General features: G+C 54.7%; 1 protein-coding gene across 12 annotated transcripts in view; it reads left to right on the top strand.

Moving 5' to 3' along the window:
- Positions 1–27385, top strand: part of CPEB1 (cytoplasmic polyadenylation element binding protein 1) — a 36251-nt gene that overhangs the window by 5839 nt on the left and 3027 nt on the right. For 4 of the 12 annotated variants that reach the window (XM_067003637.1, XM_067003642.1, XM_067003641.1 and 1 more), the window contains exons 3-9: positions 8077–8265; positions 22470–22696; positions 23662–23911; positions 24163–24276; positions 24574–24678; positions 25629–25765; positions 26634–26832. In XM_067003637.1, the coding sequence (XP_066859738.1) occupies positions 8077–8265; positions 22470–22696; positions 23662–23911; positions 24163–24276; positions 24574–24678; positions 25629–25765; positions 26634–26832 (1221 nt within the window). Of the gene's footprint in view, positions 1–409; positions 431–5090; positions 5447–7049; positions 7188–7363; positions 7384–7416; positions 7815–8076; positions 8266–21348; positions 21502–22469; positions 22697–23661; positions 23912–24162; positions 24277–24573; positions 24679–25628; positions 25766–26633; positions 26833–27385 lie in introns of those variants that run through there. The other 8 variants (XM_067003648.1, XM_067003640.1, XM_067003644.1 and 5 more) reach the window with 8 other exon arrangements.

Here is a 27385-nt window from a genome sequence, read left to right as displayed (position 1 = left end):
AAGTAAAGGAAAAACCTCACCAGCTGGTGACCTTGCAGGCCGCTGCAAGCTCTCTTTGTAGCCGCTTGTGCCGGTGGATAGCCTCAACCAAACGGGCACGGAAAGCTCCAGACTGGTTTCTGGACACCTTGTGGTCAGGTTGGGCACTTGTGCAGTGCGACGTTGTGCTGGCCTAGTGAAACGACTGCTACCAGATGACTTCCAGTGCAGCTTAATCTCCTGCGTATTGAAGGGTTTAGCGCTGTGGACCAGGGGCTGATCTGGCCATGTGATCCTGTGCTGGCGCTGCAGAAATGCTGGAGGAAGTGAATTGTTCGCTTCTGGGTACGAATCTATACCCAGCATTGCTTGAAGCATGGCAAGCAAAACAGTTCTGGAGGATATGCTGTTTACTTTTGAGCAGTTGCATAGAGAATATTAACTCATTCAGGTCAGTGGTGTGTATAAGTGGTGCTTTTTTTGAGATTGCTGTTGTACTGAGCTGGTTAGAAATTTTTGTCCCTTAAAACAGTGGTTGTCAGTGTTGCATCTGACCTTGATGTGCTGGAATAATAAGGGAGGATTAAACCTAAAATAAATGAAAATACACTCATTGGGTTCATGAGGGCTCCTTCTGGCTGCTTCATTGAAGTCTTAGCTATAGCCCTTCATATTCTGTTTTTAATTGTGAATGGAGCACTTCCTAATTAATGCTGGCAAGTAAGCTGAAACTTAACTTAGTTGGATGTACTTCATCCCACCAGAGCAGATTCACCTGGTGAAGATGTGGGTTAGTTCTGGCTTTAGGTCTGGGCTTAGAGCTGGTGTAACAACGCTGATTTACAGTGCTGTCTTCCAAAGCTCTTGTCTGAAGGACTGGCATGAAATGAACCTGCTTATGACCCTCTGCATGTAAATCTCTCTTGGTCTGTCAGTTGCTGTGGTATTTCTTAGATGAAGTGGGGTCTTTCCTGTCACAGGGCTGCTGAGGTGGAGTCTTAATTGGGAAGTGGGTAAATTTCCCTTCTGTGGTGCTCAGCTGCGTGCTTCAGGCTGTCAGCAAGTTACTTCTGTGGAAGACCATCCTGTAGGACAGGTATGATGGTACTTCTCCATGAAAAAGGAGGCTTCCAGTAGCGTGTTATTTCTGCTGTGGTGCAAGCAAAGTTGTGCTTTCTGGGACATCCTAATAAATGTTTCTTGTTCCTGCTTGGCGGGTGAGGCTGGTCTCACAGGTAGGTGCTGACAGCTGGCACAGTGCAGTTTGGGGACCAGTGTGGGGGCCCATCTCAGCACCCTGATGGAGGTTTTGGGCTTGCATTGAGTTTCTTGTGCAGCTGCATGGATGTGTGCGATGGCACAAGGAGAGGTGGGACTTGCTTCCTGGTGATGCTGGGTGCTGCTGAGCCAGGGCTACGAAGTGGCTGCTTTTGGTGCCTTCACCATTTAATGGGAACGTGACTTTTCCAGAAGCTGCCTCTGGGCTGCACAAGAGACTGAAAATAAGTAACCTGAGCTGTCCTGACTGGTCCAGCAACTGCCAACTGCAAATATTTGGAGTGGGTCAGCGTCTGTCTGGTGCATGTTGTTAGCCCACCAGCAGTCCTGGCCTTGCCTCGTTAGTCTGCACTGGGACCTCTCAGGAGGTAGCAAGGGCCTGAGTGCTGCAGTTCTACAGGTCAGTTCTCCATGTTCCTGAGTGAACAGGACAAGGCTCTGCTGGATCAGGGTCTTTTAGTGAGCCTGGCTTTTGGGTAGGTGGCCTTGCAAAGCTGTCCCTTGGTCAGAGCTGGGGACTTCTCATGTAGTGACTTGGCTCTGGGTTAAATCACTCCTGATGAATTCGTGAGTCTGGTGCTTTTACTCAGTGCAAGAACAGCTTGTGCATTGTGCATAGTAGTTAGGCTACATTAACATAAAGCTCATAGCTCCTGCAGTCCTCGCTACTGCCTCTTAACTTAACGAGCCTGGAGATCCACCCTTAATGTAGTAGCTGTAGCAGTTAAAAGTACTGCCTTTGTTCAACTTCCCCTCTTTCAGTGGGAGGGCTTAGGGAAGAGATGTATTCCAGTGGGGGAAACTTGTACTTTTAATCTGTTCGTGGTCCCTCCAGCTTTTCAGTTGTCTTCCTCAGGTCAAACTAAATTTATCCTGGATTGGATGTGTGTTTAAGAAGCCCCATTCAGCCTTAAGAGGATTACGAGTGGTGGAGGAGGGACTGCAGAAGTTCATGACCTTTCACTAATGCTATTGGGGAGACACGTGTGGAGATGCCCTGCTTGGTGTGGTGAAGTGCGCAGCAAGGCAGCACGGAGATGGACGCGGCATCGGTCTGAGCAATGTGAGACAACGAGCTTATTCAGGGCCCTGTTCCTGGCACAGGTGGAGAGTTATCCAGATGGCGGAAGGGACTGCCACTGGAGACTTAAGTGGGCATACCTAATGTTAAATCTCTATAAAGATCAGTTTGCAGTTAATGATAATCCTTGGTGAACTTAATTGCCTCGTCAAAATGATCTGAGCTGTCAGGCCCAGCCTGACACCACAGTCGTTTATGGGTGCTTGCTCCAGGAGTTTCCGAAACACAAGGCTTAGGTCAGGCCCAAACTGAAGGGTACAGCGCAGCAGCACAGTGGCTGCTGGCCATGAAGGCTGTAATTGTGGAACCTGTCTGGTTGCTTCCGAGACAGGATCGTGCGGTGCTTCAAAACACCTGCCTCTCTTCAGAGAGCACTGAATCAGCCTGAAAGGCAAAACTTCTTCAGCATGGCTGCATGTCACGCAGACATCAGCTTGTTGTGGCCCTGCGTGCCACAGCTTCTGGTGTTGGTTCTACTCCCTGAAATGTAAAGCTAATATGTGTGCTCGCTGCCAGTCCGGGTAAGAACATGAGCGAAGCCGTTCTCTTTGGGTAGCTTTTGTTGCACAGATGTTCAGGTGGCTTTCTTTGCCAGGCTTCAAAGCCTGGCCTTGCTGGGTGGAAGGTGCAGCTACTAGATCTGGGTAGGAAAGCCCAACCAGCTTTTGAAATCCCCAGGGTGTTCTGTAGGGACAACTTCCAGCTTAAGTGGAACAGCAAGTAAAGCTCCTTCTCTTTAGCCTTTGTATGCCGTATGCCCATTTATTCACCTGGTTAAACGGACTTGTTTCAACTAAAGGCAATGTGGACTGAAAACAAGGGCTTGAAATGGCTGTAGGTACCCCAAATGTAGCCGTGTGTTGTCTGTAAACTGACAGTCCATTGTTCAGAGGATTGGGGGATGCTTAAACCACTTCCTGTGGCTTGAGGTGCCCAGATGAGTGTAAAGGCTGCTAGCTGAGACCCATCAGCCCTTAATGATTCTGGGGAGTTCCTTTATTTAAGGAAAGCTAAAGGACAAATGCTGACCAAGACTAAATCAGCTTGTTACCTGCCATCAGTTGCTGTTAATGGCATCCCTTGTTTAGCCACCCAAAAAGTCCTCCCTGGTACTGTAATGTAAATGCCTCTGTCCTTCACTGCCCTGCAGCCACCAGGACTGAAGCACTGGATAGATGACATCTGGGATGAGGAAACAAAATATTTTGGACGGTGACCCAAAGCATAGCACCATTTGCCTCGAGTTCGTGGGGTTAGCAGGGTGCCTGAACCAGGGCAAGGCTGTGGCTTGCCCCAGATAAGTGCCATATGCCCAGGACACAAACCCAGGAGAGCTGAATGGGATGTCGCTGCAGATCCAGCAGGTTTCCTGAGGGTTTCCTGACATGCTATGCTGAGATGGTGTTTGGTTGTTCAGGTTTTTGGGCACTAATCCTGTGGCAGTATCTCAGAAGTAGGTAGAGCAGTGAGCCTAAGTTGCAGCTGCTCTTAGTTTCTTAAATAGTTGGTTGCTAGCTCTTGAAGTGCTTGTGGTTACCAAAAGAAGTCAAACTCCTTCAGCTGGCTGTGAAATGGTTCATGCAGCAACAAATTTCTCCACTTGAGGAGTTTTTCAGATTACAGGGAAGATGCTTAGTTGTGTATTAGAAAAACCTCTTGTAACTAGTAGGTTTATGCCTAACAAGAGCTTTCCTAAGCCCCTGATGATCCCCGGTGTACCTGAGGAATACAATTGGCTCATCCTCTACAGGATTTCGCTCAAGATTTGTTGTAGTCTGCCTTGTACGCAAAATGTATTTGAGAAGCTTAATTTTCATGGATGCAATTCCTAGCCTTTGAAACCGGAGGGATAAAAAGGTGTGAAAGGCAAAAGGGCACTCCTGCTGTGAGCTGCCTTTCCGCTTGTGACCCGAAGGGCTTAGCAGGGTTTGCCTGGCCTCCTGCTTCTCTAGATTTGATCTGAAAGTTCAGAGCTATAGCTTGCGATGCTGCTGCACGCAAAGATGCCTTGGAGCTGCATCTCTTGGTGAAGAGAGCTCCTTCCGCTCTGTTTTACAGCAGAGCTCTTATCCCTCCCCTGTGCCCACGCTTGTTTGTGGAGGGGCTTCCTCTGCATTCAGGCTCCGCTAGAAATTAGTGTGTGGGAGGGAAGGGGGACCTTGCATGGCCACAGCAGCAGGAGGAGCGTTTGGTTTGTGTGTGCTTAACCATTCTGCTTCCTTTTTTTCCCCTCTGAATTTTCCCAGTTTTCAAGACAAAGCGTGCTTGCTGGATTTTAGCTGGCTTTGCAGGTGGCCTGCGTCTGGAGGGCTTGGATGTCTGAATGCCTTGGTGCTTGCATGTATCAGTTTGCAGAACAAGTCTGGCACTGAGGGGATGCTGCTGCTATGGGGCAGGGCCTGGCTTGCGCTCAGCTCCCCGTGCTGCCTTAACCCCTCTGCTGCAAGCTGCCTGTGGGCCGTGGTGCTTGGTGCCAGTCCTCCCTTGTCTTCTCCACTCAGGCTTAAGCTGTAATTTTCTAAATATTTTCCTGTTTGAAATGCCTGGCTGGTGCAGCCACACTGCATACCAGATGGAGGAAACGAGCCAGGCTAAAACTAACTCCTGGTGGCGCGGCTTTAACCAGATCCGTGCCCCAGCCCAGCTTCCAGGGTGGAAGCTCATCTGCCTAAACTGGTGTGAGTGGGGAGGGAGTGCTGGGGTGGGGACAAGTGGCTGGGGCTTGCGTAAGCCTGCTGGTAGGGTTGAGCTGCAAGTTAAGGGCTGAGCTGCGTGGAGATGCTCCTTGTTAAGAAGCCTTTGAAATGCCTTAAATGCGGGGCTAACATCTGAAGTCTGAAAAATGCAGCTTTCTGTCGGGGCGACAGTGTGGAAAGCTGCCCAGCCTGTGCTGCCGTGTGCCCTGGCTCTGGGGACGTCCCGGACCGGTGGGAGGACGTTGCCTGGGAGAGCTGCCGAGACTCGCACAGGAGCGCTTTGCTAAGGACCTGCTTCTCAGGATGCTGCTGAAACAAAACCCGACCGGCTCGGGCACGAGCCCAGCACAGCAGCACGGCTCCCTCTGCCACGATGGTTGGGTTCCAGGGGCAACTCCAGGGAAAAACCCAGGTTGGAAAGATTCGGGCTGGTTCTCGGGGCTTGGAAAAGTCTGCGGCAAAGCATTTGGGCTGGGCCGGGCTGGGTCAGATTGCAAAGTGAAACTAATATTTGGTAGGCATGTACTTGCAACTAACTTGAGGTTGTGACTCTTCAGACTGGATTTCTGTAGGAAATTAATTCCTCCTGCCCTACATCCTATTAGTTTTACATGTGTGCCATTAACAATCGTCTGCTTTGTAACAAATTTCCATTCTGAGTTTGAAAATAAGCATTCCAGAAATCTATTTTAAATTCCCTTTTTAAGTTTTTTCCTTGATGACCCATATCCATCTTTCAGCGTGGCTGTTTGCCGTTAAAGGGGAAGCAGGCTTGTGCTGGCTGTTTGCTTCGGTTGGGAGAAGGTCTAATTAAGAAATGCTGGTTATCTAAGTAAATCCTGCTTTGTGTTTCAGCAGCTATGCACGTAAACTGAATTGCAGAGAGCTCATCTTCAGTGTAGGTTGAAGTCGTCAGAAGGAAACATGGCTCTGAACCCAAATCTGACTGGGTTCAATTAAACAAAATAGCTTATTTCCTGAGAAATAGGGATAGCGAGGGAAAGCTGGCATGTCTGGCTTAGGATGCTGTGGCATGAGCGCTTTGAGTTTGTTCCCTCTTTTCCTGATTTGTTCAGTGGTAGGTTTTTCCAGAGGGGCTCTGGATGGGATTTGAGTTCTGCTGTCTGTCAGTACTTTCCGCTTGTGTCCATGCTTGTCCGAGCATCAGGTGTGGTGGGAGTTGGTGGTGAAGATGGTACAAAACCTGTGAGATTCTGCTCCCCAGGCGCATGGTAGCCTCTTCCAGCCAGGGATGGGGACTCAGGCAGAGCACTTGTGCATTTCCATAAACACAGAAATGTTGCATATTCATATGGGCAAGTTATGGTTGCTGTGGGAACTGAGTTGTCTGAGCAATGTGCCTTTATCCTCTCCTCCCTACAGCTGCATTATAAATGTTTTTAGGGCCTGTCCAAAACGAGCAATCTGAAAACTGTACAGGAGGAATTAATGCAGTAAAATACCCAGCCGAAGATGCGGCACGATGCTTTCAGAGAAATGCTCGATGCTGTTACAGGCGCCTGGTAGCGATGCGACTGAATTGGCGTGCTACAGCTCGTACTAGCACTACTAGGGGAGTAGGAAAAGCCGTGTGGATGCTATGCCAGCGAAGTACCATGGAGGAGGCTGTGGCCAGGGAGGCAGCTGGTTGTCAGCAGGTACAGTTTCAGCTGGTTGCATCCTGACTGTGGTGTTTTAGCTGCTGAAACCACTGCGGGGCGAAGGCAAGGGCCCCACCTCGGTGCCTGGCTGTGCTGGGTGGTGAGTGAGGAGGGATCCGGCCATGGGTGCAGAAAAGGAGGCCTGTGGAGGCCGGCAGGCTGCCTGGGATGGCCGGGGCCGCACGTGAGGGATAACGTGACAGGCTGGAGTCGCTGAAGAGCCGCGAGCAGCGTGTGCACGAGGTGCACATCTGATGGCACAGTGGGAGGGAAGGGGGCAGGGGGAGGAGGAGGAGACAGCTGCCACTGCCTGGAGCTGGCTTATAAATGCCCTCTGACTCAGATTTCGGGTAGCACGGCTGAGCATCTTGTGGTTTCATCAGCCCCCAGATCCCGCATTAAGCTGGAATTCGTAGACTATGAACCTGCTGCATTTCCTTAGGCTGTTGGCACGGGCTTAAACCGAGGCAGGAATCCGGCGTCTCCAGTACCGTAGGCTTGCGCACCTCCCGCAGGGGAAGGGAGGGCTCAGGGCAGGGGGGGGACCGGGCAGGCGGAAGGGAAATAAATAGGCCACGGAAATTCCCAATGAGAAACGGGTCCTGCGCTCCCTACGCTGGTGTGATGTGCCCACGCGGACCGGACAGGGATAACGCGCTTCCCTCTGGGTAGCGGGGAGGGGGTGAAGGTTATCCTTGTTACTCAGTGGTAAACAATGCAGAGTCAGGGAGGCAGAGTGGCCGAGCTGAACCGAATAGATTATGCTAGCAGAATTGTGAAGCTTTGCATCGGGCTCTGAACTGGAGCCAGCAGCTGGAGGCTGTCCAGGACTAAAGTGTTTTTGGGTTTTGTGGGTGGAGGGAGGCGGGGACAGGAGAGCTGGGTAGCACTAAAACTAACTGTCTGCTCTGTCGCTGCTGCGATCGTCGTCGCTGGGGGGATCGCTGTCTGCTGTGCTGTGGAGCTCTGCTTTTGTGCTGCCTGGCTTACCGGAGCTGCACCCCTTTCCTCCTGCCTGCCGCCTTGTCTTTCGGGGGAATCCATCCTTTCTTCTTACCCCTATTTTGTAAGAGCTGATGCGGTTCTGTTGCATGGCTGAGTGACGTCACTGTCAGCACAGTAAGCATCAGCAGCCTGGTCACATGCTGACCCAGTCAGTAATGCAGGCGGGATAGGAAGGTGGAGGGGCTGAGGGGGGTGGGGGGCTGGTTTCTGGACATATGGTAGCCCTCCCTTTTGGGGTGCAACCGCTGGCTGCAGTGGCAGTGGCTTCAGAGCAGCGCCAGACCTGCCTTGGGGTTTAACGCTTCAGAAAACTCCTTCTTTCGAAAGAAAAGCAGCCCTGAACTCTCAAGCTTCTGTTTGTTCTCAATCTGAGCAGACTTCCAGGACTCTGAAGAAGCAGTGGCAAGCAGGATGCTTTTCCCCACATCCACGCAAGAGTCTTCCCGTGGCCTCCCCGACACCAACGACCTGTGCCTTGGCCTGCAGTCCCTCAACCTGACGGGGTGGGACAGACCCTGGAGCACCCAGGACTCTGATGCTGCAGCACAAACCAGCACACAGTCCGGTGAGTCTGACACACGCAGCAACAGTTGCTGGATTCCTTTTTTATTTTTTTGCCCTTTTAAAGCTAATGCAGTGATAGCTTGTGTAACGGGGTGCTGGCAGTTTCCGATGGGGGCTCGTTGCCCTGTAGTGCTTGTGTAACGTGGTGGCGAGGGTAGGGTTGAGTTGGGGAGGCTGTGGCTGGCTGTGCCACAGCCCCCTCTGCTCTGCCGTCAGTTCATTGCAGGCAGAAGTGCCCGGGCTTATCTTTCGCTGTTGCTGTGAGGCCACTGGAGGAATAACGCAGCCGAGAGGAGAAGAGAAATCCTCTCCCTCAGCCTGCATGGAGTGGGTGGGGGGTGTGGTGCTAGGGCGCTGAGCATGCCGCCTGCGAGCACGGCCCAACTTCGCTCCGGTGGCCAGAGAAAATCCCCAGCGGCAGGCAGGGCGCGTTGCAGCCGTGTGTTTGCGGAGAGACCCCCTGCCTGGCCGCGAGAGTCCCGGCGGCAGTGCTCGCCCCTGCGCCACAGCAGTGCTTGGCCGCACGACTGCCTCTGGGGTGTGGTAGGTGCAGCCAGCACCTGGCAAACAACTTCAGCCTGGAGGATTCGGAGGGAGCCTTCCCTGGCTGGAAGCATCGGTCCGCTCCGAGCAGCGGGCTGGAGGAGGTGCAGCGGAATGGCTTCTCGCTTGAACCCCTGTGGTCCGGCGCAAACCTACATGATCGGCAGGGTGTGGGCTTACAGCCGTGCTGCTGGCTTCCCTTCCCCTAGTGCTGCATCCCCAGCTGGGATGGGAGGGGAGTCCTGGGGGTGCTGGGCGCTCCCCAGCACCACACAAGGCTCGGTTAACTCCTGCAGAGGTACCGGCCTTCTCTGTCAAACCGTGTGCGCGCAGGATGAGGAAGGGGCGCCTCATGCACAAACTCGATGCAGCTCCCTGTCGCGGGGCAGGGGGTGTGGTAGAGAGGGATGTGTTCATTTCCCAGCCTTGTGGGGCTGTAAGGACCGGCTTCTCCAGCGCTGGCGTGCTCATTCAAGTAGCAGTCCATGGAAAGATCTAGTGCTTTGGCAGAGTTTGTACAAGTTCAGCCTGGTTGCTACAGAAACTCATCCCTTTATAGCAGCACGCTGCTGCTTTGTTAAAAGGGTAGTGCATCTCTGCGCAGACTTGGGTGACACAAGAGGCCCCAGGCATGAAGTTGCTGCTGACAGGAATGTAGATAGCCCCTGGGCAGTGCCGTGCGGGTGTTTGGGGGGGCCAGGGGGTGCTGCAGACCACCTCCAATGCCCAGCTGCTTACACTGTGTGCTCTGACGGGGTGCTGCCCCTGGACAGGCAGAGCTGAGCTTTTGGGACACAGCACAGCATGTCACTGCATCGGTCGTAAAAATCGCTCGTGGGGTGGCGGAGTTTGAAATGACAGCTTTGTCAGCGCAGCTCGCTCGAGTTCCCACATCCAGTTTCCGCAAGACAGAGCTCACGGGCCCTAGCGCAGGCAACCAGGGTCTGCTACGGTCGGGCTGCGGTTGCTGTATGAAGTCTCCAGCACATGGTTCTCTGGGCTTCCCTGAACGAGCCAGGGAACACCACGCTCACTGCGTGTCCTGTACCTGATTCACTGCCAGCTCAACCCCCGCTGAAGCATCGCGGGGGGATGGAGGAATGGGAGTTATCGGTGCTGCAGGCTGGACAGATGCCTTAGAACAGGCTGTGCACAGAGCCCCGTATGGCAGCCAGCAGACTATAGGGCCCTGAGCTGTGTTATAGGACCATAATGTAAAGGATCACTTAAAGGAGGCCGTGTCGGTGCTGAACCGTCCCTCCAGCACTAACCATGGCATGTGGGGCTGGGGGTAGCGCTGCAGAGCTGGGGCTGTCACGCACTGGGGTGGCTGCTCTGTGCTGGTGTCCCAGCCCCACCTGATGTGGTGCGGCCGTCCCCAGCCCTCTCTTGGCCAGCTTCCTGCCAGGCTGCGTTGGCAGAGGTGCGGACGTCTCTGCAGCGCTCTGCCAGGCAGGCAGCAGTGCTTGCACGAGCTTGTGGCAGGCTTCTGTGTGCCGCAGGCTGAGCTGCGTAGACTGTGGTGCTGGGGGATGTGTGCGCTTCCAAGGGTGGGGGGCTTCTGGTTTTGTAAGGGAGGTGAATTTTGGGGGTGATTTGGAGGTGCTGTGGTGACCTCCCTGCGAGCAGAGGCTGTGCCTAGTGCCCCTGCGGACTGCAGTGTGTTGTGCTGAAGCTCCTGCCACAGAGGCTTGGGAGGAGCGGTGGAAAGGGGCTGTGCCTGGGTGGCCTGCAGCCTCTGGGTGCTTGTGGTAGCAGCAGCTGTTAGGAGGTGGCACCCGGCATTGTCTGGAGAAGACTTCCTCACTTTCACTCCTGGTATTCCCTCGGTATAGGAGGTGGGGATGACTGGGGCATAAACCAGCCCAAATGCAGCTGAGGCTCCTCCAGGGAAGCAACACAGGCCTTCGGAGCGCCCCTGCTGTATGGTTGGGGTGTCCTGAGACCGCATTCCACCTGTCCATCCCACCCTCCCTTCCAGGACATGCAGCAGCTAGGCCAGGCGTGCTCCTTGGCCTGCCCAGTTGTTCCAGTCCCTTTCCAAGCGCTGTGGGGATGGTATCTGCTCACTGGGGAAGTGAAATGTTGGGGTCTGTGTGCGACTGTGGTACGGCTTCAGCCTGCCTATGCCCCCTGCGGCTGCAGAGCCACGGCTGCCTGCTCTGCCAGGGCCCTGGAGCAGCAGTGTGAAGCTCCGTGGGAGGGGAGGCCGTGTAGCTCAGGAGCACCTCCTGAAAACTGGGGAGCTCCTCTCCGGGTGGCAGAGGAGCGCTCCTGGGGCTGTGAGCTGTGTAGATCTGAGGAGCTGGCGGACGTTCATGGGTGGCCTCGCCATGCTGTAGCTGAAAGGAGGACATGGGCCGGGTGCTTTCATGTCCAGGCACTCCTAGCGCCCAGTGTTGCAACCTAGGAGGCTGCATGAGCCTGCTCCCCAGGGCTGGGATCTCTTTTGGGGGTGTTCTGCGGGCAGGTGAGGCTGTGTCAGTGCTGGGCAGTCTCTAGGGGCTGGGGAGGGAAGGTGCTGCTGGCACCCAATGCCTTTGGAAGGTTCCAGCAGTGACTCAGCTGCGCAGACCCATGGGGAGGTGGTTGGGAGGGTGGAAGTGCAAAAAGGAAAAAAAAACAGTAACAATCAGGCTAAAAATACTGCTGATGTGGTCCCCTGCAGTGCCTGTGCTTGAGCACTGACGAGCTGGGACCTCCTCTGCTGCCTGTCGTCCCTGCCAGTGCGGAGCTCTGAGCCAAAGGGAAGGACCCGCTGGCTGCACACCCTCCTGGTGTCACCTTGTGCACCCGGGGCGGTGGCATGGCACGGCTTGGCGCAGCGGGACCCGATGCAACACCAGAGGAGGCCAGGGTGCAGTGAGGCCGGTTTGTACGCTCTGCTCCTGCCTCTGTCCCCCTTCCCAAAGGGATGCTGGAATGGCTGTGCTGGACCAGGCTGTTTGTAACGCGCCTTCCTTCTGGGTGCAGCACCGTAACGCACCGAGGATGGGTACTTAGCCCTTGAGAGCGTGCCAGACGCGCTGCCAGCCCCTGAAGCTGGTGTCTGGAGAGAGCCTCCCCGGGAGGCAGCAGCTGCTGCAGGCTGGAGCCGCCTGCATTTATTGGCTGTAGGAGTGAACTGCTGTCTCATAGCTGGGAAGGCACATCAAACCCGCTGCTGCCACTAGATCTGTCAGGCTGGAAGTACTTCATCGAGCCCCAGAAAGCTGCTCGGTGGCCTGGGGAGGGGCTTTTGCAGGAAACTGGCCTTAAGCACTTCCAGTGCTGGCATCCCAGCTGTCTTTCTGGAGGCAGCGTTTCCCCTTTACAGCATCCCAGCAGCAGGCAGCCGCTTGCCTCAAGACCTCTGTGTTCCTCCCTCTGCAGAGGCAAGGAAGGGGTAAGAGGCAGCAAGGCAGGACTGCCCTCGGTGGCATCCTTTATCCTTCCTGTTCCTAAAGGAGCACGAGCAAACGGGGTCCTGTTCCAGTTCTTGCCCAGAGAACCGGTGACAGCAGCACCCAGGCAGTGTGGATTTCACGGCTCCCTCACCGGTGTTCTGCCTGTGTGCCAGCTGCTTGGTCTGGCTGGCCTGGTCTGCCCTATATTGGGTTAGTCTCAGCCTCCCTATGTGGGACAGGCAGACTCGCCCACTGGGAAATCATCCTAAAACCAGTCTGTTAATGTGAAGCTTGCCACTGTACCAGTGCACCGGAGGAGCTTTCTGTCCTGTTCCCTGAGCTGAGTGTGGCCTCTATAGGCTCTAGCACAGGTGTGAGCAGTGCTTGGTGTCAGTTTCAGACTTTGCTCTTATGTCTCTGTAAAGAGAGGGCTTGATCCTTCAGCCCCTCTTCAGAGATCTGCAGTCTCTGAGGCTTTTTGCTGAGCACAGGCTCTTGGGGGGGGCGGGACGACACTGCCAGGGTGTTTTCAGGAGGGTCAGCTCTGCTCTGCGATGTCACCCTTGTTGTTCCCTTGCCCCTAAATAAGTTCTGAACGCTGCTATCAGTGTCTTGGGAAATTGCTGATGGTGGCTTTGCCTCCATCCTGGAGGCTGGGATGCTGTCTTTGGGTGAGTACAGCCTGAGCAGATGTGCAGTTCCTAAATGTCACCGAATTCTTAAGCATCGCCCTGAAGCTGCTGGTGCGGCAACAGATTCGGATTTGGTCTTGGATCCCCTCTTGAGGCTGCAGCTCCAGCCATGTCCGTCTCAGAATGAGGCCAGCTCATTCTTGAGCCTGAAAGTTACGGCTCTGGAGCTGGGGCAGCGGGCTGTGGTGGGGCAGCGCTGCTGGATGTCCCCAGCCCTCGGTTCCGCTGCTTCCCAGAGCACAGCGACTTCTTTCTGTAGTAAGTGTGAATGTGCTGGTCATCTGCGGCTGCTTAAAGTCTGCTGGGCTAGGGCTGCAGGCCGTCTGTGCGCTGCCTGGCAGGGAGCCGGGGCCTTTGTTAGGAGGCTCTAAAGCCTGCAAGGCAAAAGCCCATCATCTCCTGAAGGGGGATGTCTTTCAAGACACAAGACCTGTTGCACAGGAAGAAGCACGTCTGTTTCCATGGACTCCTAGCCTTTCCTCCTGATAACAGCCAGAGGGACCTGCACATTGCTCCCCCAGGACCGGCTGTTCGCAGACTGTCTTCAACACGCTGTATCTGTGGTGGCAGGCACCTGAGAAAACACCACCTCCAGAGCTGGTTAGCTTTGGCAGAAGGAAGCACCCCTCTTTCTGCAGGGTGATCCAGACTCTGTCCTGGTGTGTGCCATGGCCACAGAGGAGGTTGGTGAGTGGTGCTGATCAGTCTGGGGTGGTTGTTGCTAACGAGCACGACACAGCTGGTGCTGCCCTTCCTGCAGGGCTGGAGCTGCTTGCTTGGAGTGCTCAGCTGCAGAGCTTGAGGAAGACCCTGGAGGGACAGGATCTGGGTGAGGAAGTCCCCAGGGCATCCATTCTGTTTAATCTGCTGCTGGGCTAACCTGTGCTGCAGCATGGTGTGAAGTGCCTGCTCCCAAGCAGGGCAGCAGCTTGGTGCTTTCTCCAGTGCCCCTCTGCTTGTCCAGGTGTCCACCTGCTGCGTTGTGGACAAGTGGCTTCAGCAGCCAGTCTGCAGGAAAGGTCTTGTTTTGTGCTAGAGGAGGCTTTCTGGGTGACAAGAGCTCAGCATCAGATAACTCCAGGTTATTGTGTGCCACTAGAGCACCTGGGAAGGACTTTTCTAACTCCCTAGTGATGGGGGAGCCTGTCTGGAAAGACTCAAAATATCTGTTGTGCTGGCCCAAGGTGGTGATCACCTCCTGCTGGCCTCAGACCTGTGTGTGACTCGGGCAATGCAATAACCAGAGGCTTGCTGGTGCTGGGGATCCTGGATCTCGCGTGATCCTGGGTCTCGTGTGCTCAGCACCTTTCCTCTTCAGAAGAGAATGAGCTGCCTGGTGGCTCTATGTTGAGCCCTGGCCCTTCTGGGGAAGCCTGCCTGCTGTTCAGGGCTTGCTGGTGGAGTACAAACACAGTTGCAGTGCCTCATATGTGGAGATTAGTTATAATAACGCAATAAGGGAGGATATCCAGTTTTCCAAGCTGGAAGCTGGCTTGCCTCGCAGGATCTCCTGTGTGCCCATTGTACTGCAGCGGTGCCTATGCAACGGCCTGCCTAAAAGCTTGCCCTGTGCCCTCTTAGCTCCTGTAGGGCTTTTCTGAGGACGTACTTGGTGTGGATGCTTAATGGGCACTTGTTTCTTGAGGATGTCTTGGTAAGGGCTGATCACACTCCACGGGCTGATTTCTCAGCTGCTGGCCAGAGCTGGCCGTGCTGAGGAGCAGAAAGCCTGGAGCACTTGATAGCTGCAGGCTGTTCATGCGGCAGCAGTGCTTGATCCTTAACAGAATAACTTATGTATCAAATAAGTAAAATAAGTATCCAAACTCCAAGTTTGCAATTAGTTTCTAATGGAAGCTGCTCTTAATCCAGCTTTTAGATCTGCCATTTGAGCAGCTTCTCCTAAACAGATTTATTTTTTTTGCACTGATGCTATAAGGCAGAAGATGCAAATAGGTGAGCAACTTGAACAGGAACCTACCCAGCATCTCTGCCTGCATCCTGCAGGAGCTAAAGTGGGTCAGGGCAGCTTCCTGGCTTGTGCTGGAGATGGCTTGCAGGAGCAGGCACGCCCCACCAAAAATCCTTTCCCTTGGTTTCTCCTGGGAGGGAAGGATGTTTGAGTGGGCTCTCCTGAGCATCCGAGGGGCTGTTGCTGCTGCCTGGCCACCGAGCCTGTGGAGGTAATGGCAGATGAGTGTGGGTGCAAGGAAGGCACAGACTTCTCAAGCATCTGATTGTTGGTGGAGGTGTGGTGGAGAAAATGCTCCAGCACTGGCAGATCTCCACCCTTCATAGACAAGCTGTCTGTTGCTTCATCGCCTGGTGATGCCGGTGTGTACAAATACACGGGGCTTGTGGAGCTTCCCTATAAGCTTTTGACACCAGATTGTAGTTCGAAGCGTGTGCCTCTCATCTAGCTGCTGAAATGAGCCTTACAAGTGTGTGCCCTCCCAAGGAGAGCATTGGAGCTGCTCCTCGGTGGCTCTGAGCAGCCCTAGGCGACTAGCAGCTTAGTCTTTTTTCTACTGTGATTGATATTGGAGGTGGTGGCAGGGTGTTTCAGATGATGTGTGCAAGCTCTGGCCTGGGGTAAAATTCATCCCCAAAATTGTGCCAATCAAATGAGGGATAGGGCAGACAGGTTTTCTTCCAGCCCTTGAGCTGCTAGGTGTCTAAGCAGTGGAAGGGCTGCTTACTTGCTGGGCAGAGCGAGGTATGAAAGGCTCTGTCTGCTGCAGCTCATCTGTTGTAACATGATAGCTCTTAGAAGAAGTCCCGAATGTGTTTTTATCTCCGTGCCTTGTTACAAACCCTGCAGTGTGTGCAAGGCTGAGTGCTTCCACCTGGAGCTGTGTGAGGGCACTGCTGGAGGGCAGCTGGTCTGAACCTGCCTGCCTGTGGGCTCAAGACAAATTGCCTTCTCTGAGACTCCGCATGGGGAATGGGACAGGCTGGGAAAAGCAGCGTAGCCCAAGGAGGCTGAAGAAAAAGAAACATTCTTTGGGCCAGCACGGAGCATCTCCAGCCAGCACCACGTCCTGAGGCTCAGCACCTCATGTCTGCGCCTCTTGTGCACAGTCCCTTAGGTGCTGGCAGAACAGCTGAATCACAGGTGAGGGCTGTGCTGCTGCCAGCTCAGGCTGCTCTCGGGCACAGCAGCCGCCATCCCTGTGAGATGGCCATGGAGAAATGCCCGGCTCCCCTCCTTGTGTGCCATTTCCCAAAGAGGCTTGTGTTTGGGGCAACAGCCTGTTTTAGTTGCTCTCCCTTTGCCCAGAGGGGTTTTTCCAGCATGCTGCTCCCCCATCGTTCTCCAAAGAGCTCTCCCTTTTCCTCAAGCTGGTATCCTGATCGACTTGACACCCCACAAACTGTGATACAGCTGAGCAGCGAAAATGAGTCAGCCTCAGCCTTGTTATCACGGAAACTAACACATGCTGCGGAGTTTGCACCCTGGACGCTGCAGCAGATAATTGAGAGGAGTTTAGTACTTAAATATAGAAGTGTTTGTTCTTGAGGCTTGCAAAACTGAAGCTTGTTGTGCAGAATTTGACCTGAATATGTTGGCTTTTAAATATCTCTGGGACTGATACGTGTTAAACCTTGCTGTATTTCACTGTTCTGATCTCTTAAGACGAATGCAGTTGTGGCAGTCTGCTTAGTGAATGCAATTACCTGCGCGCTTCTAAAATCCTGAATCATGTTTTAGCTGTCCTTGCTGATTTTACATCTACCTCGGGCATCCATTTTCCCCTCCCAGAAACATCGTAGTAAATTCCCTGCCTCAAGAAGCAGTTAAGCTTGCTGTCAGCCAGGTCCTGCACACTCGGAGCAGGAGGAGGACCTGTGCTCTCAAACATTAATGCAATAAGCCTCTGTTCCTGGTTCTGCTGCTGTTTCCATTTTTCAGGGCACGCCGGGGAAGTGACTTACCATGTTGGTGCCAGAACCAAGAATAGACCTCAGGTGTCCTGACTCTAATTCTGCGGTTCAGCTGTGGGATCATGCTGCTTTTTTTTATTCCCCTGCCCCTTCTTAGCAAACCAGAAATAGCTGCCTGAATATCCTCAGTTCTTCTTTGTCCCAAATGAAGAATCCGTCAGGGCAGAGTTCCTCTTCTGTAGTTCAGAAAAAAAAAAAGGGCTGTGTGATGTCTCTTGATTAGACAGTGGTTACTGCTGGCAAAGTGGATGCTTGATCACATCTGGTCTGGGCTCTACTTTTCTTGAATGTTGGCATTTGGTTTGAGATGACTGAGACTTGTGTTGTGATGTGCAGCTCTGTGCCTCTGCCTTCAGGTAGCTCTTCTTGTAACAGCGGTGACTCTTCCCCATGTGGAGTGATGGGAGCGTAATGGAAGGAGGAGGATTTCAGCAAGACCTCGGGAGGTATCCGTGCTGCCGCTCTGATCAGTAGCACTAGGTCTTGCTTGGGTGAGCTCTGAACACTTAAGGCTGCAGATCCCCCTTTTCCATTCCAGGCACTGTCCCATTGCTTCTCTCCTTAGGAGGAAGGATTTTTCTTTTGCCATTAGCAGTTCTTTGCAGATTTTACCTGTTTCTTTGTGATCCTGGGTCTCTTTTGTAACTGCAGGCATGCTGGCTCCCCCAGGCAGCATAAGGTGCCATGGATGCAGGTGAGAAGTGCAGAAACCCCGTTTGAGGTTAGTCTGGAGTACAGATCCCCCCTTCCCTGTGCTGAGCAGGCCGAGTTCTAAGCAGCTTGGTGCTTGTTTGTGATGGAGGGGGAAAACTCACCCTGGCAGCCTGTCTGGCTGTGTCGCTGCCGTAACTACAGAGACGTTGGCTGTAACTGTAGGAGGTGGTTAAGGTGCCCGTTTGCCTTTCAGACATGCAAATGTTTCTCATGCCATGAAGCTGCTTCGTGTCTGTAGGAGGTGCTGCTTTTTGGCTGACTAAAACAGTCAGCCTGCTCCCACCCCACATGGGTAGAGTCTGGCTGGGCGGTAAAAACTGCAGACAAGCTGTTTTTCTGGAACTGCAGCAGGCTATTGTTTGGGACATCAGCCTTTTTTCCCCTCTACAAGCTTATTTGGCGAATGACAAAGAAACTGCACTGTGTTCAGTCTCCAGGGCCTTGGTCACGCTGCTTCCCTCCTCCGCCGCCGTGCCCCAAATGTGCATGCAGCTCTGCAGCCTCTGGGCATGGCAGGTGTCACCGAGTGGAAGCAGAAGTGCTGTGGCTCTGAAAATCATCTCCTCTGCTCCTCCTGGTGAGAGTTCTCCTATTGATCTCTTCACCCCTGCCTCCAAAAGGAGATCAGGGCAGAGGGGTAGGCTTGCAATGTGAGTAGTGTTTGGAGATTGAAATGTCCCTACCTCTACCCTTGCTGGTGGTGCCAGCCAGCAGAAGCGACCATCTCAGCGTTGTTGACCTGCTTGTACAAGTTCTGGTCCCTTCTAAATAGGCTTCCTCCAGCCCTGCAGCGAGCTTTCAAAGGCTGAAATATGTATTCAGAGCACGACTTCAAAAAGTGGGTGCCTGTGCTCATCTAGCACTCGGTGCCACTGCCAAAAGCGGTGTCTGACTGCACGCACATTAAGCATGCAGGTGCCAGACGTTGCCTGTAATGCAGGAATCTGGGGCCTGGCACTCTGCTCGGCAGAACGGGAGTCTCTTGTGTGTGTGCGTGCACGCGGCTACCTGCAATTGTGAGGGGGCTGAGAGCAGTGTGTGCTGCCCTGCGGCAAAGTTCTTCTGTGGGGAAGCCTCCACTGGTGTTCCGATGGCATGGGGAAGATCTTGAGCAGAGGGATGTGAGAAGAGTGACATGAGTGCCTTTGCTCTGGGCAAGACTGTTTCTGGGTAACTTGCCTAGAACAGATGCACCACAGGGCAGAGGCGCTGCTCTGCTAGCAGCTGTGTCGAACGTGCTGTAGGCTCCTTCTGCTGGGTGGTCTCCTGCAGCCCAAAGCTGAGGCCGGAGTCCTCGAGAACAGCTTAATGGTGGCAGGGCTTTTTGTCAGCTTGAGTCACCGGGAATAAAAATTCAGTGGCTGCTCTGTCTCTAGTGTTCTGCTTATCTTAAGGTCTTATTCAAGGCAGTAAAGCGTCATTTGTCATCAGCATAGCGGTAAGGTGGTTTATTTGCCCAGAGTCCTTCCCTGAACCGCTGGCAGTGGTAAGCCTGGCTGCTCAGGGCTCATCTTTACAGCCATTTCTTGTAAAATAGGCTTGGTCAAAACTACCAGGAAGGTCTAATCCTTAAGTGGCTGTAAATAACAGTATGCGGGGAAGAAAGCCATATGCTTCAAGATCCTGAGCAGGTGCTGAAAATCTTAAATTGTAAATCTAACTGGAGCATGCAAGAATAAAAGCTCTTCTGAGTCTGGCTGCGTTGGGTGTTGGACGCCTTGCTGTTGGGGCTCCTTTCCCAGGGAGCGCATTGCAAACAGCGGCTTGTGCTGGGGGAGTTGGTGGTCTGAGATGGGGTGGGCTCATGTGAAACGTGGCTGTAAGCAGGGCCAAGAGATGACTTGTGGTCTGCAGGACGGAGTTGGCTGAAAGAGTTAAGCCTGGCCGTGGCTGTGGGCTGTGTAGCTGCGTACTTCTGCTGTGAAACGTGTGGCTTGGGTGTGATGGGTCCGAGATGCTCGTACCTCTCGGGGCCCCAGGATGATGCAGGAATTAAGAGGGCACACTGCAGCAGCAGTGTCCTGATGGCATTTACTAGGAAAAGCAGGACTGGATCTTCCAATGCTCATTCTCTAGAGAGCGTCCTGAGCGCCTGCGATCTGGAAGAGTGCCATGCGGGTGTCGAGACTGCTCCACAGAGCTCTTAAATCTGTCGGCGTTTGGCTGACGTGCTCAGAGATGGAGCATGCTGGCTCCGAATTCAGTCATTAAAGCTGCAGCAGTGAGTCAAAAGTCAGAGCGGAGTTTCTATTAAAAGCTACTGGTTTTGCTGTCCCCTGCAAAGGAGAGTTGGCATGTGCCTCTCTTGCAGCTCCGAGCGGTGGCCTGAAAAGTTCCAGAAGCTTTCTGCCACCCATCGTGCTCTGGACGCTGGGGCTGCTGTGTGAGCAGGTGGATGGGAATCGTGTGGACCCTTAGGCTGGAATTTCCCACATAAGTGTGAAAAATACTTGATTGTTTGCTTTTAACTGCTTAGACTAAGAAGAAAATGATCTGGTGTCTGCTGTTCCACTTCAGGATCTCCAGGGATGCTCCTGACACCGGAAATTGCTGATGCATCTTGCTTATGCACTAAAGATGGTTAAAGTCTCCTCTCCTGCAGGCTCCCTGTTTGGGAGGAGGGGAGACGAGGCAACATCCCTGGATGTCTGTCGAGTGGTCCAAATGACTTGAGAGGTTCTGTTTGGGTGGGTGGCTTTTTCTGGTGGGGCTCTCCCTGAGGAGGGGGCTCAGCGGGTGACCCTGCCAGCAGGGAGCTGTGTGTGAGCGCTCCAGGTTGGTGGAGGGGTGCAGCGAGAAACAAGATCTGGTCTCCAGTGCGGATGTTTCCTAGGCTACCTGCAAGGGCTGGCTTCAGGGGATGCAACCTGATCGCTCAGTGAGCATGAAGGAGCAAATGCCAAGCCTGGCTGGCAGCTCTTCCTCCCCGTGGCTCTGTGAGCGGCTGTAGGTGCTGAGATGAGCCCTCGGACCCACTGGGGCGTGGGGGTCTCCCACAAGCTCAGCACAGCCCGTAGCTCAGTGCTGCCTGTGGGATCTGTCGGAAAGCTGCTGGAGTGGATGGAGTCCTGTCTGCATTAACAGCAGGATGCCAGCGCTTCCTGGCCAGAGGTCAGGAGTGGGTCAGTTGTAGCCAGTGTGGTGGTAGGTGCTGAAACTCAGGTGCCCCGTGCTCTTCAGACACCTGAGCACTCGATCCTTTTAAGGCCAGTAATTACGCTTCTTGCGGACACTGGATTCGGCCTCGTTGTTTTTCTATTTCTAGCTGCAGTGACATCCCAGCAATCCTGGGAGCAAATGTGTAAGCTGCGGCTGTAGCAAGCCAGCGTGGTGGCGGAGATGAGGGGTGACACTACCGATAGCCCCGTAACACCTCCGGGGGCTGCTGATGTGCCCCTGACTCCTTGCTGGTCCTGCCTGGATGGGGTTCTGGTCCTGAACCTCCAAAAGTGGCGCTGTAGCCAGGAGAGGAGGCACAGGACTGCGTTGCCTGCGAGCTGTCAGCATGGTGTTTGCTGTAGCACTCCAGGAGTGCCATCGCACACGGGGTCGGTGTGGGGCTGCTTGCTGACCGGTGCTACGAACCTGCTGAGCCTGGTGGAGGAGGGCATCAGTGCTGGAGCATTTGTCAGCTGTGCGGCTTGGGCCGTGGGATCAGCTGCTTTGCTTTGACTCTTGTACTGTTTAGTGACTAATCAGATTTTTGAGCCTGTTTAACAAATTCAGCTGTCTCCCTTGAACAATACGCTGGCTGTATTTTTAAACACATCACGTGGCTTCAGAGAAGTCAGCGAACCAGCGTAGTGCGGCTCGCCTGGGCTGGGAGATGCTCTGCTCTGCCCTGCTCTGTGCTGCGACGAGGAGGGAGCAGTCTCCTCCCCGGCTTCAGCCGTCTGCAGCAGCTTTCCCTCGGCTTCCTGCTGCTCGCGGGGCTGCTCCGCTCGAGCTCCGCCGACAGTAAGTACTGCTGAGGCTTCCTGTGGCTGCGGGGTCAGTCTGGCTTTTGCTGGTTTGTCTGTGTGTTGGGGGGAGCTAAGCAGATATTTTTGAAAAGCTCCCTGTGACCTTACCCTGCAGATGGTCTCTTTCCAAGTCTCCTTTTAGCACAGTGCTGAGTTCAGTCCTGTGCCACAGCTGAAATGGGGGAAGGAAGAGGTCTGTGCTCTTCCTGGGGAAATTCTTGGGGATAAAGCTCCGCAAATGCAGGGAGGTGCTGTGGATAGGTGCTGTGGATGGAGCTGAGAGCTCCTGCGGACCGGCTCTGCCTCAGATAGATGCCTCGAGGACCTGCCTGTGCCTGGCTGAGTTTTCTGTTGCTGTTTTGAGGCTCCTCACTGCAGTGTGAGGTTAGAGGTGCCAGCTCCCAGCAGGCGTGGGGCTTGGGGCAGGTACATCCCAGCGCTGCGCGTACCCTCGGCAGCTCTCTGGCACTGGGGTGACACCAGTGTCTAGTGGCTGTAGTGCACCTCAGTGTGATAGCACTTCTTTTAATGTCTGGTTTGGGCAGCATTTTAGACTGTTACTCCTCTTCTGTACCAGAGCTCCTGAAAACCTGGGTTAAAACCTTGTGAGGCTGAGGATATTGTGTGTATCCCGAACTTGCTTTGCTGAAAACTGAAAGCTTCAGGGCAGGCTGCCTTGTCTCGCAGCCTCTGAATAATTAAAACCATTTCTGAATGCTTTGCTCTTGTCATTTGATTTGGGGACGTGTTCAGCTTGCTGAGACTTGTTCCTCTTGTCCAGAGCTGGCTGGAGCCATGCCCCCGTGGGATCCCACGTGGGTGGGTCAGGCCTTGCTCTTCCCAGCCTGCCACCTCCCTCACCGCCCGCATGCAGGGCGATGGCACCCAGCATCTCCTGGGCCCTGCCCAGGAGGAAGGAGGCGTTGTGCTGCGGCACTGACAGGCTGCGTTTCTCTGTTGCAGTTCTCAGCATGCTGAGTAACCCTCTGGGGAACGTCCTGGGGAAGCCCCCGATGGGTTTCCTGCCCCTAGACCCCATCGGCTCAGACCTGTCGGAAAAGTTTTCCACTCCAGCGCTGAGGAACTCCCGCCTGGATTCCCGCTCCCTCCTGGACTCACGCTCCAGCAGCCCGTCCGACTCAGACACCAGCGGGTTCAGCTCGGGCTCCGACCACCTCTCGGACTTGATTGTAAGTCGGGGGCCTGCACCTGCTCCCTGCAGCCTGGGCTCTGGTGCGTGGTGTCTCCTGCATTTCTGGAGAGCGCAGGAGACATGTGGGGCTGCGGCCTGCCTGCTTGGGAGGGGAATGCTGAGGGAGCTGTCATGCATGCAGTGATGCAGCAAGGCTCTCCTGCAGCCCAGGGTTTGGAAGAAGGGCTGCTTGTGCGGTCCTCCCTCAGAACAGCCTAGTAGAATCCTTATTTTTCTAAATGTTTTGCTGCTCTGTACCTGCTGCCCTAGTGCCTGCAGCCCTAATGGGTTAAGGCAGCTCCCAGAGCGCCTGAGTGCTTGAGCTGGTGTGTGGCAGGGTGTCTGTCCTGCTTCTGCTAGTGAGGTGGCCGAGTAGTGCAGCTGCCTCTAGCTTGGGCTTCTTGAGAGCTCCAGTCTCTGCCTTTCCTTGCCCTTCCACTTTGACTGCGCTCCTCCATCGCAGGCCTGCTTCTTCCACAGCAAACTGGGTCTAGCCTGCTTGTGCTCCCTAAAGCGCAGCTAAATTTGGAAGCCGGCAAGCGAGGCGAGCGCCTGTCTCGCTGACCCAGTCTGCGCAGCTGGGTCCGCCCGCGTTGCAGTGTGAGCAGCAGCTCCGGGTGCCAGCAGGGTGCCCTGTGCTTCCGCACATGGCGTGGGCTGCTCCTCCGTGGGACTGGAGTGTAAAGCCAGGGCCTCAGCTGCACCTGGCTCTGCTCTGGCACTGCTGCTTCCTTAACTCCCGTATGGGGTGGGGATTGGGATCTCTGGTGGCAGGCAGCACAACTCTCCTCTGGGAAGGTCAGGTCTTCCCCAGTGAGGTGAGGCAGTGGCTTTCCTGCCTTTGCCAGACCTCAGTCAGAGCAGGAGCATCCCCAGAGCCTCCTCTCCTGGTGTGGTGCATGACTTCAAGTGCTACGTCCTCCTGCTGGGAAGCTGGGTTTTAATGTGGAGTTTCTCTTGCAGTCAAGCCTTCGCATCTCCCCGCCTCTGCCCTTCCTGCCCCTCAGTGGGGTGTCAAGAGACCCCCTCAAGATGGGAGTGGGGTCACGGCTGGATCAAGATCAAGCTGCCTTGGCTGCAGCAACTTCCTCCCCAGCCAGTGCATCGAAAAGATGGCCTGGAGCTTCTGCGTGGCCTTCCTGGGATCTCCTGGACTCTCCAGAAGACCCCTTCAGTATTGAAAGAGAAGCCAGGCTGCATAGGCAAGCAGCAGGTAAGTCAGGTGGTGGGTCTCAGCAGCCTTCAGTGCCTGGTGGTGGCTTGTGGGAGGGGACCAGGTGGCCTGGCCCTGAGCTTGCAGCAGCTCAGACCTTCCATGCAGGCCTCCAGGGTCCATGAGCTGGTGGAAAAACAGGCAGAGGCTGTTTGGGCAGCTGCCTCACTGCTGGTGCAGCTCTGCTGAATGGGTAACTGGGGGGATATGGTCCTTACGGTCCTCCTCTGAGTGCTGCCTGTTTGTCCAAGCTGTGAATGAAGCAACCTGCACCTGGAGCGGGCAGCTGCCTCCCCGAAACTACAAGAACCCTGTCTACTCCTGCAAAGTGTTCCTAGGTGGAGTCCCCTGGGACATTACGGAAGGTGAGCAGGCCGTGGCCATGCACGCGGGCCTTGGGTTTTGGCATCAGGTGGGCTCCCATCCTCCCTGGGGTGCTGCTGCCAGTTCCCCTAGAGCTTGGGGGTAGGGAAGGAGCTTGAAGCTGTGTGAAAAGAGCCACAACTCCCACTGGAGTTGCCAGCACATGGTGGCGCAGTGGACGGTTGCACGTGGCACGGTGTGTGTACAGCTTGCTCAGGCCTTCAGGAGAGCCCTGTGAGGAGGTGGCTGCAGGGGGGAGCCATCTGAGGGGGCACTGACTTCTCTCCTTCCGTGTGTAGCTGGACTGATCAACACCTTCCGTGTGTTTGGCTCACTGAGTGTGGAGTGGCCTGGTAAGGATGGCAAACACCCACGCTGCCCTCCCAAAGGTAATATGCCTAAAGGTAATAGCGACACGGTAGGGTTACTTTTTTCCCATGCTATGTTACAGCACGGATGCTGGGATGGTACAGCTGCATGCTGGTGACTGGATGGTACAGAGCACCCTAGGGTAAATGTCCCGCTCGCACTGGGGTCAGCACCAGGGTTGCGGAGCACTGTCACCTCTAACCTGTCCCTAGGAGGGCTGGGTGGAAGCGTGGGGGTGCAGAACCCCTGTTTGGTGCTTCCAGAGCCCAGCGTGGGGCTGTCCTGCTCTAGTGGTGGCTGTTAGCCTCCTCTGCTGGTGCAGGCACACAAGGCATGTGTGCCCCTGGTGTAAAGCACCCACAGTGAATACTAATGTGCTCGCAGCAAGCTGCGGGCACCAGCGAGTTGAATGGCCCCGTGGCTTAATCCTGTCTGAAATAGTTGGGCTGATGTGTAAGCAGTAATGAGTTAAAGCATAACGAACGCGGTGGCTGGTTTGTAGCCTTGCAGTGCCTAGTGGCCTTGCTCAGCCACCAAAGCAATGCGAGGCACAGTGTTGGCACTGACAGTGGTATAAAGCTCTGTGTTGATGTTCCTGGGATGAGACTTCTGAAGTGTGAAGCTGAGCCTGCCCTCCTGCGGCCCGTGCTGTGGCTGGGCTGGCTGCGGCCACGTGCCATGTCTAGATGTGCCTGCAGGAGGCGGTGGCCCAGATGTCCCTGAGCACGGTGACCTCTGATGGAGAGGAGCAGCCCCGTGCTGCAGGGGGCTCTTCCCCAGCTCTGTGCATCAGCAGTGGATCCTGTATGTGGTGCTCGAGCAGGAGTAACGCTGCCTCCCAAGAGGAAGGGTTGGGGACTGCAAGGGAGATTCAGTGCAGATACTTTGAGTGCTATCTGAGAGTGGTTTTGAAGGTGTTTGCAAGCTGGGATGGTCTTCCCCCACTGCAGTTCTAACAGTGGTTCCTCTCCCTTCATCTCTAAAGGATATGTTTACCTGGTGTTTGAGTCAGAGAAATCTGTGCGTGCTCTGCTCCAGGCATGCTCCCAGGACCTGCTGAGTCCTGACGGGCTCAGTGAATACTACTTCAAGATGTCCAGCCGCAGGATGCGCTGCAAAGAGGTGAGCAGGCCCATCAGTTCTGCATCCCTTTGTTTGCAGAGACACTTCCATCCCTTCGGTTCTCTTAGACCTTGCCTGCTCGCAGAATGGATGGCTCCTGTGCATGCTGCAGGCAGATATTTTGGATCTGCAGTTGCTGCCCAGCGCAGCCCTGGCTGGCTGACCGGTGCGCTGGCGGTGGAGGCGCTGTGGCAGCCAAGGGCTTGGACTGGCACACTGGTGTGCGGGGCCTTAGCTGTAGATCAGGTACAGCTGCACAAGTTTGTAGAGTTAAAGAATTGAGATTCAGGTCTTATCTGGACAGGCGCAAACTAATTGCACTCCAGACAGCTCTCCCGGTGTCTGGCTATTGGCAGCACTTTTGTGCCTGGTGATTTAGCTCTGGCAGAAGTTTCTCCTCTTCAGAGCCCTATATCAGCTGTCTAGCAGATGGAAGCTCCTGTTGAAATTGGCAGTGGGTGGGTTGTTTCATCGATCCCTTCCAACAATAGGCTTCTGTGCAGGGAGGCATCTGACTGGGCTGTAAACATAGGTGCAGGCAGTAGGTAAAATCGGTCATGCCTGGATTGTTTCCTGGCTGCCAGCCCCAATGGACTGGTGTTTTGGATTCCAGTTTGGCTGAAACAGAGCAGCATGGAGTGTTTGTGTTCCCTTGGCAGGCCCCAGCTCTCCTGAGGTGTCTGAAGCTCCAGAGCTATTATGTCCTGGATGTGGATCCTAAACAGCAATAACTGAAGGGGTGTTTGCAGATTGGGGATGAAGTCTTGAGGGCCTGGGAGGGTTCCTGCCCTCAGTTGAGGGTGCAGGATCAGCCTGGTGGTGGGATCACAGGCCCTTGGCCTGCTGACCTGTTCGTGTTTGCTTTCAGGTGCAGGTGATCCCGTGGGTGCTGGCAGACAGCAACTTTGTGCGCAGCCCGTCGCAGCGGCTGGATCCCAGCAAGACAGTGTTCGTGGGGGCTCTGCACGGGATGCTGAATGCAGAGGCCCTGGCAGCCGTCATGTATGACCTGTTCGGAGGGGTGGTCTACGCTGGCATCGACACGGACAAGCACAAGTACCCGATCGGTGAGTGCTGCTCCTGCCAGGGAGCGCTCTGAGGAGACGCGCAGGCTGCAGCGGTGCCCGTTGCTTGGTCCCTTCCCAGGGTGCTGAGCTCTGCAGGACAAGCAGCCAGCAGGACAGATGGCCATCTGCCTCCCCCTCTCTGGGAGCAGATGTCCAGCCAGCTTCTTTCACCAGCAGCGTTCCTCACCTGGCTGTGGGGATGCGAGACAAGCCTCGGGGGTGCTGGCAGAGATGATGTGCCTGGCACCTTCCAGTTCCCAGATTATTCCGCAGCAGCTCAAGGTTTTTAATGCCTCTTCAAGTGTTGCCAAAGGGTTTTCTGCCTTGGTTCAGTGCTGTGCACAGACAGTCAGCTGCTAATGATCCTTAGATGCTGCTTGAGCTCTTCTTCCATCCCCAGAGCAGGGACAGCTGTGGCTGTTACGCAGCTGGGGCAAACTCAAGCCTGCTGGCTGCTGACCTCAGCACTGAAGGCGCTGGTCTGTGTGGGGAAAACCCTGCAACAGAACATCAGGAGCAGTTTTCCAGGCTCAAGCTATGGGAAGGCTGCAGT

Source organism: Anser cygnoides, chromosome 11 (assembly GCF_040182565.1).
Source record: "Anser cygnoides isolate HZ-2024a breed goose chromosome 11, Taihu_goose_T2T_genome, whole genome shotgun sequence".
Classification (NCBI taxonomy): domain Eukaryota; kingdom Metazoa; phylum Chordata; class Aves; order Anseriformes; family Anatidae; genus Anser; species Anser cygnoides.
Note: the sequence above shows the minus strand (reverse complement) of the source record. Positions and strands in the feature narration are given on the sequence as shown.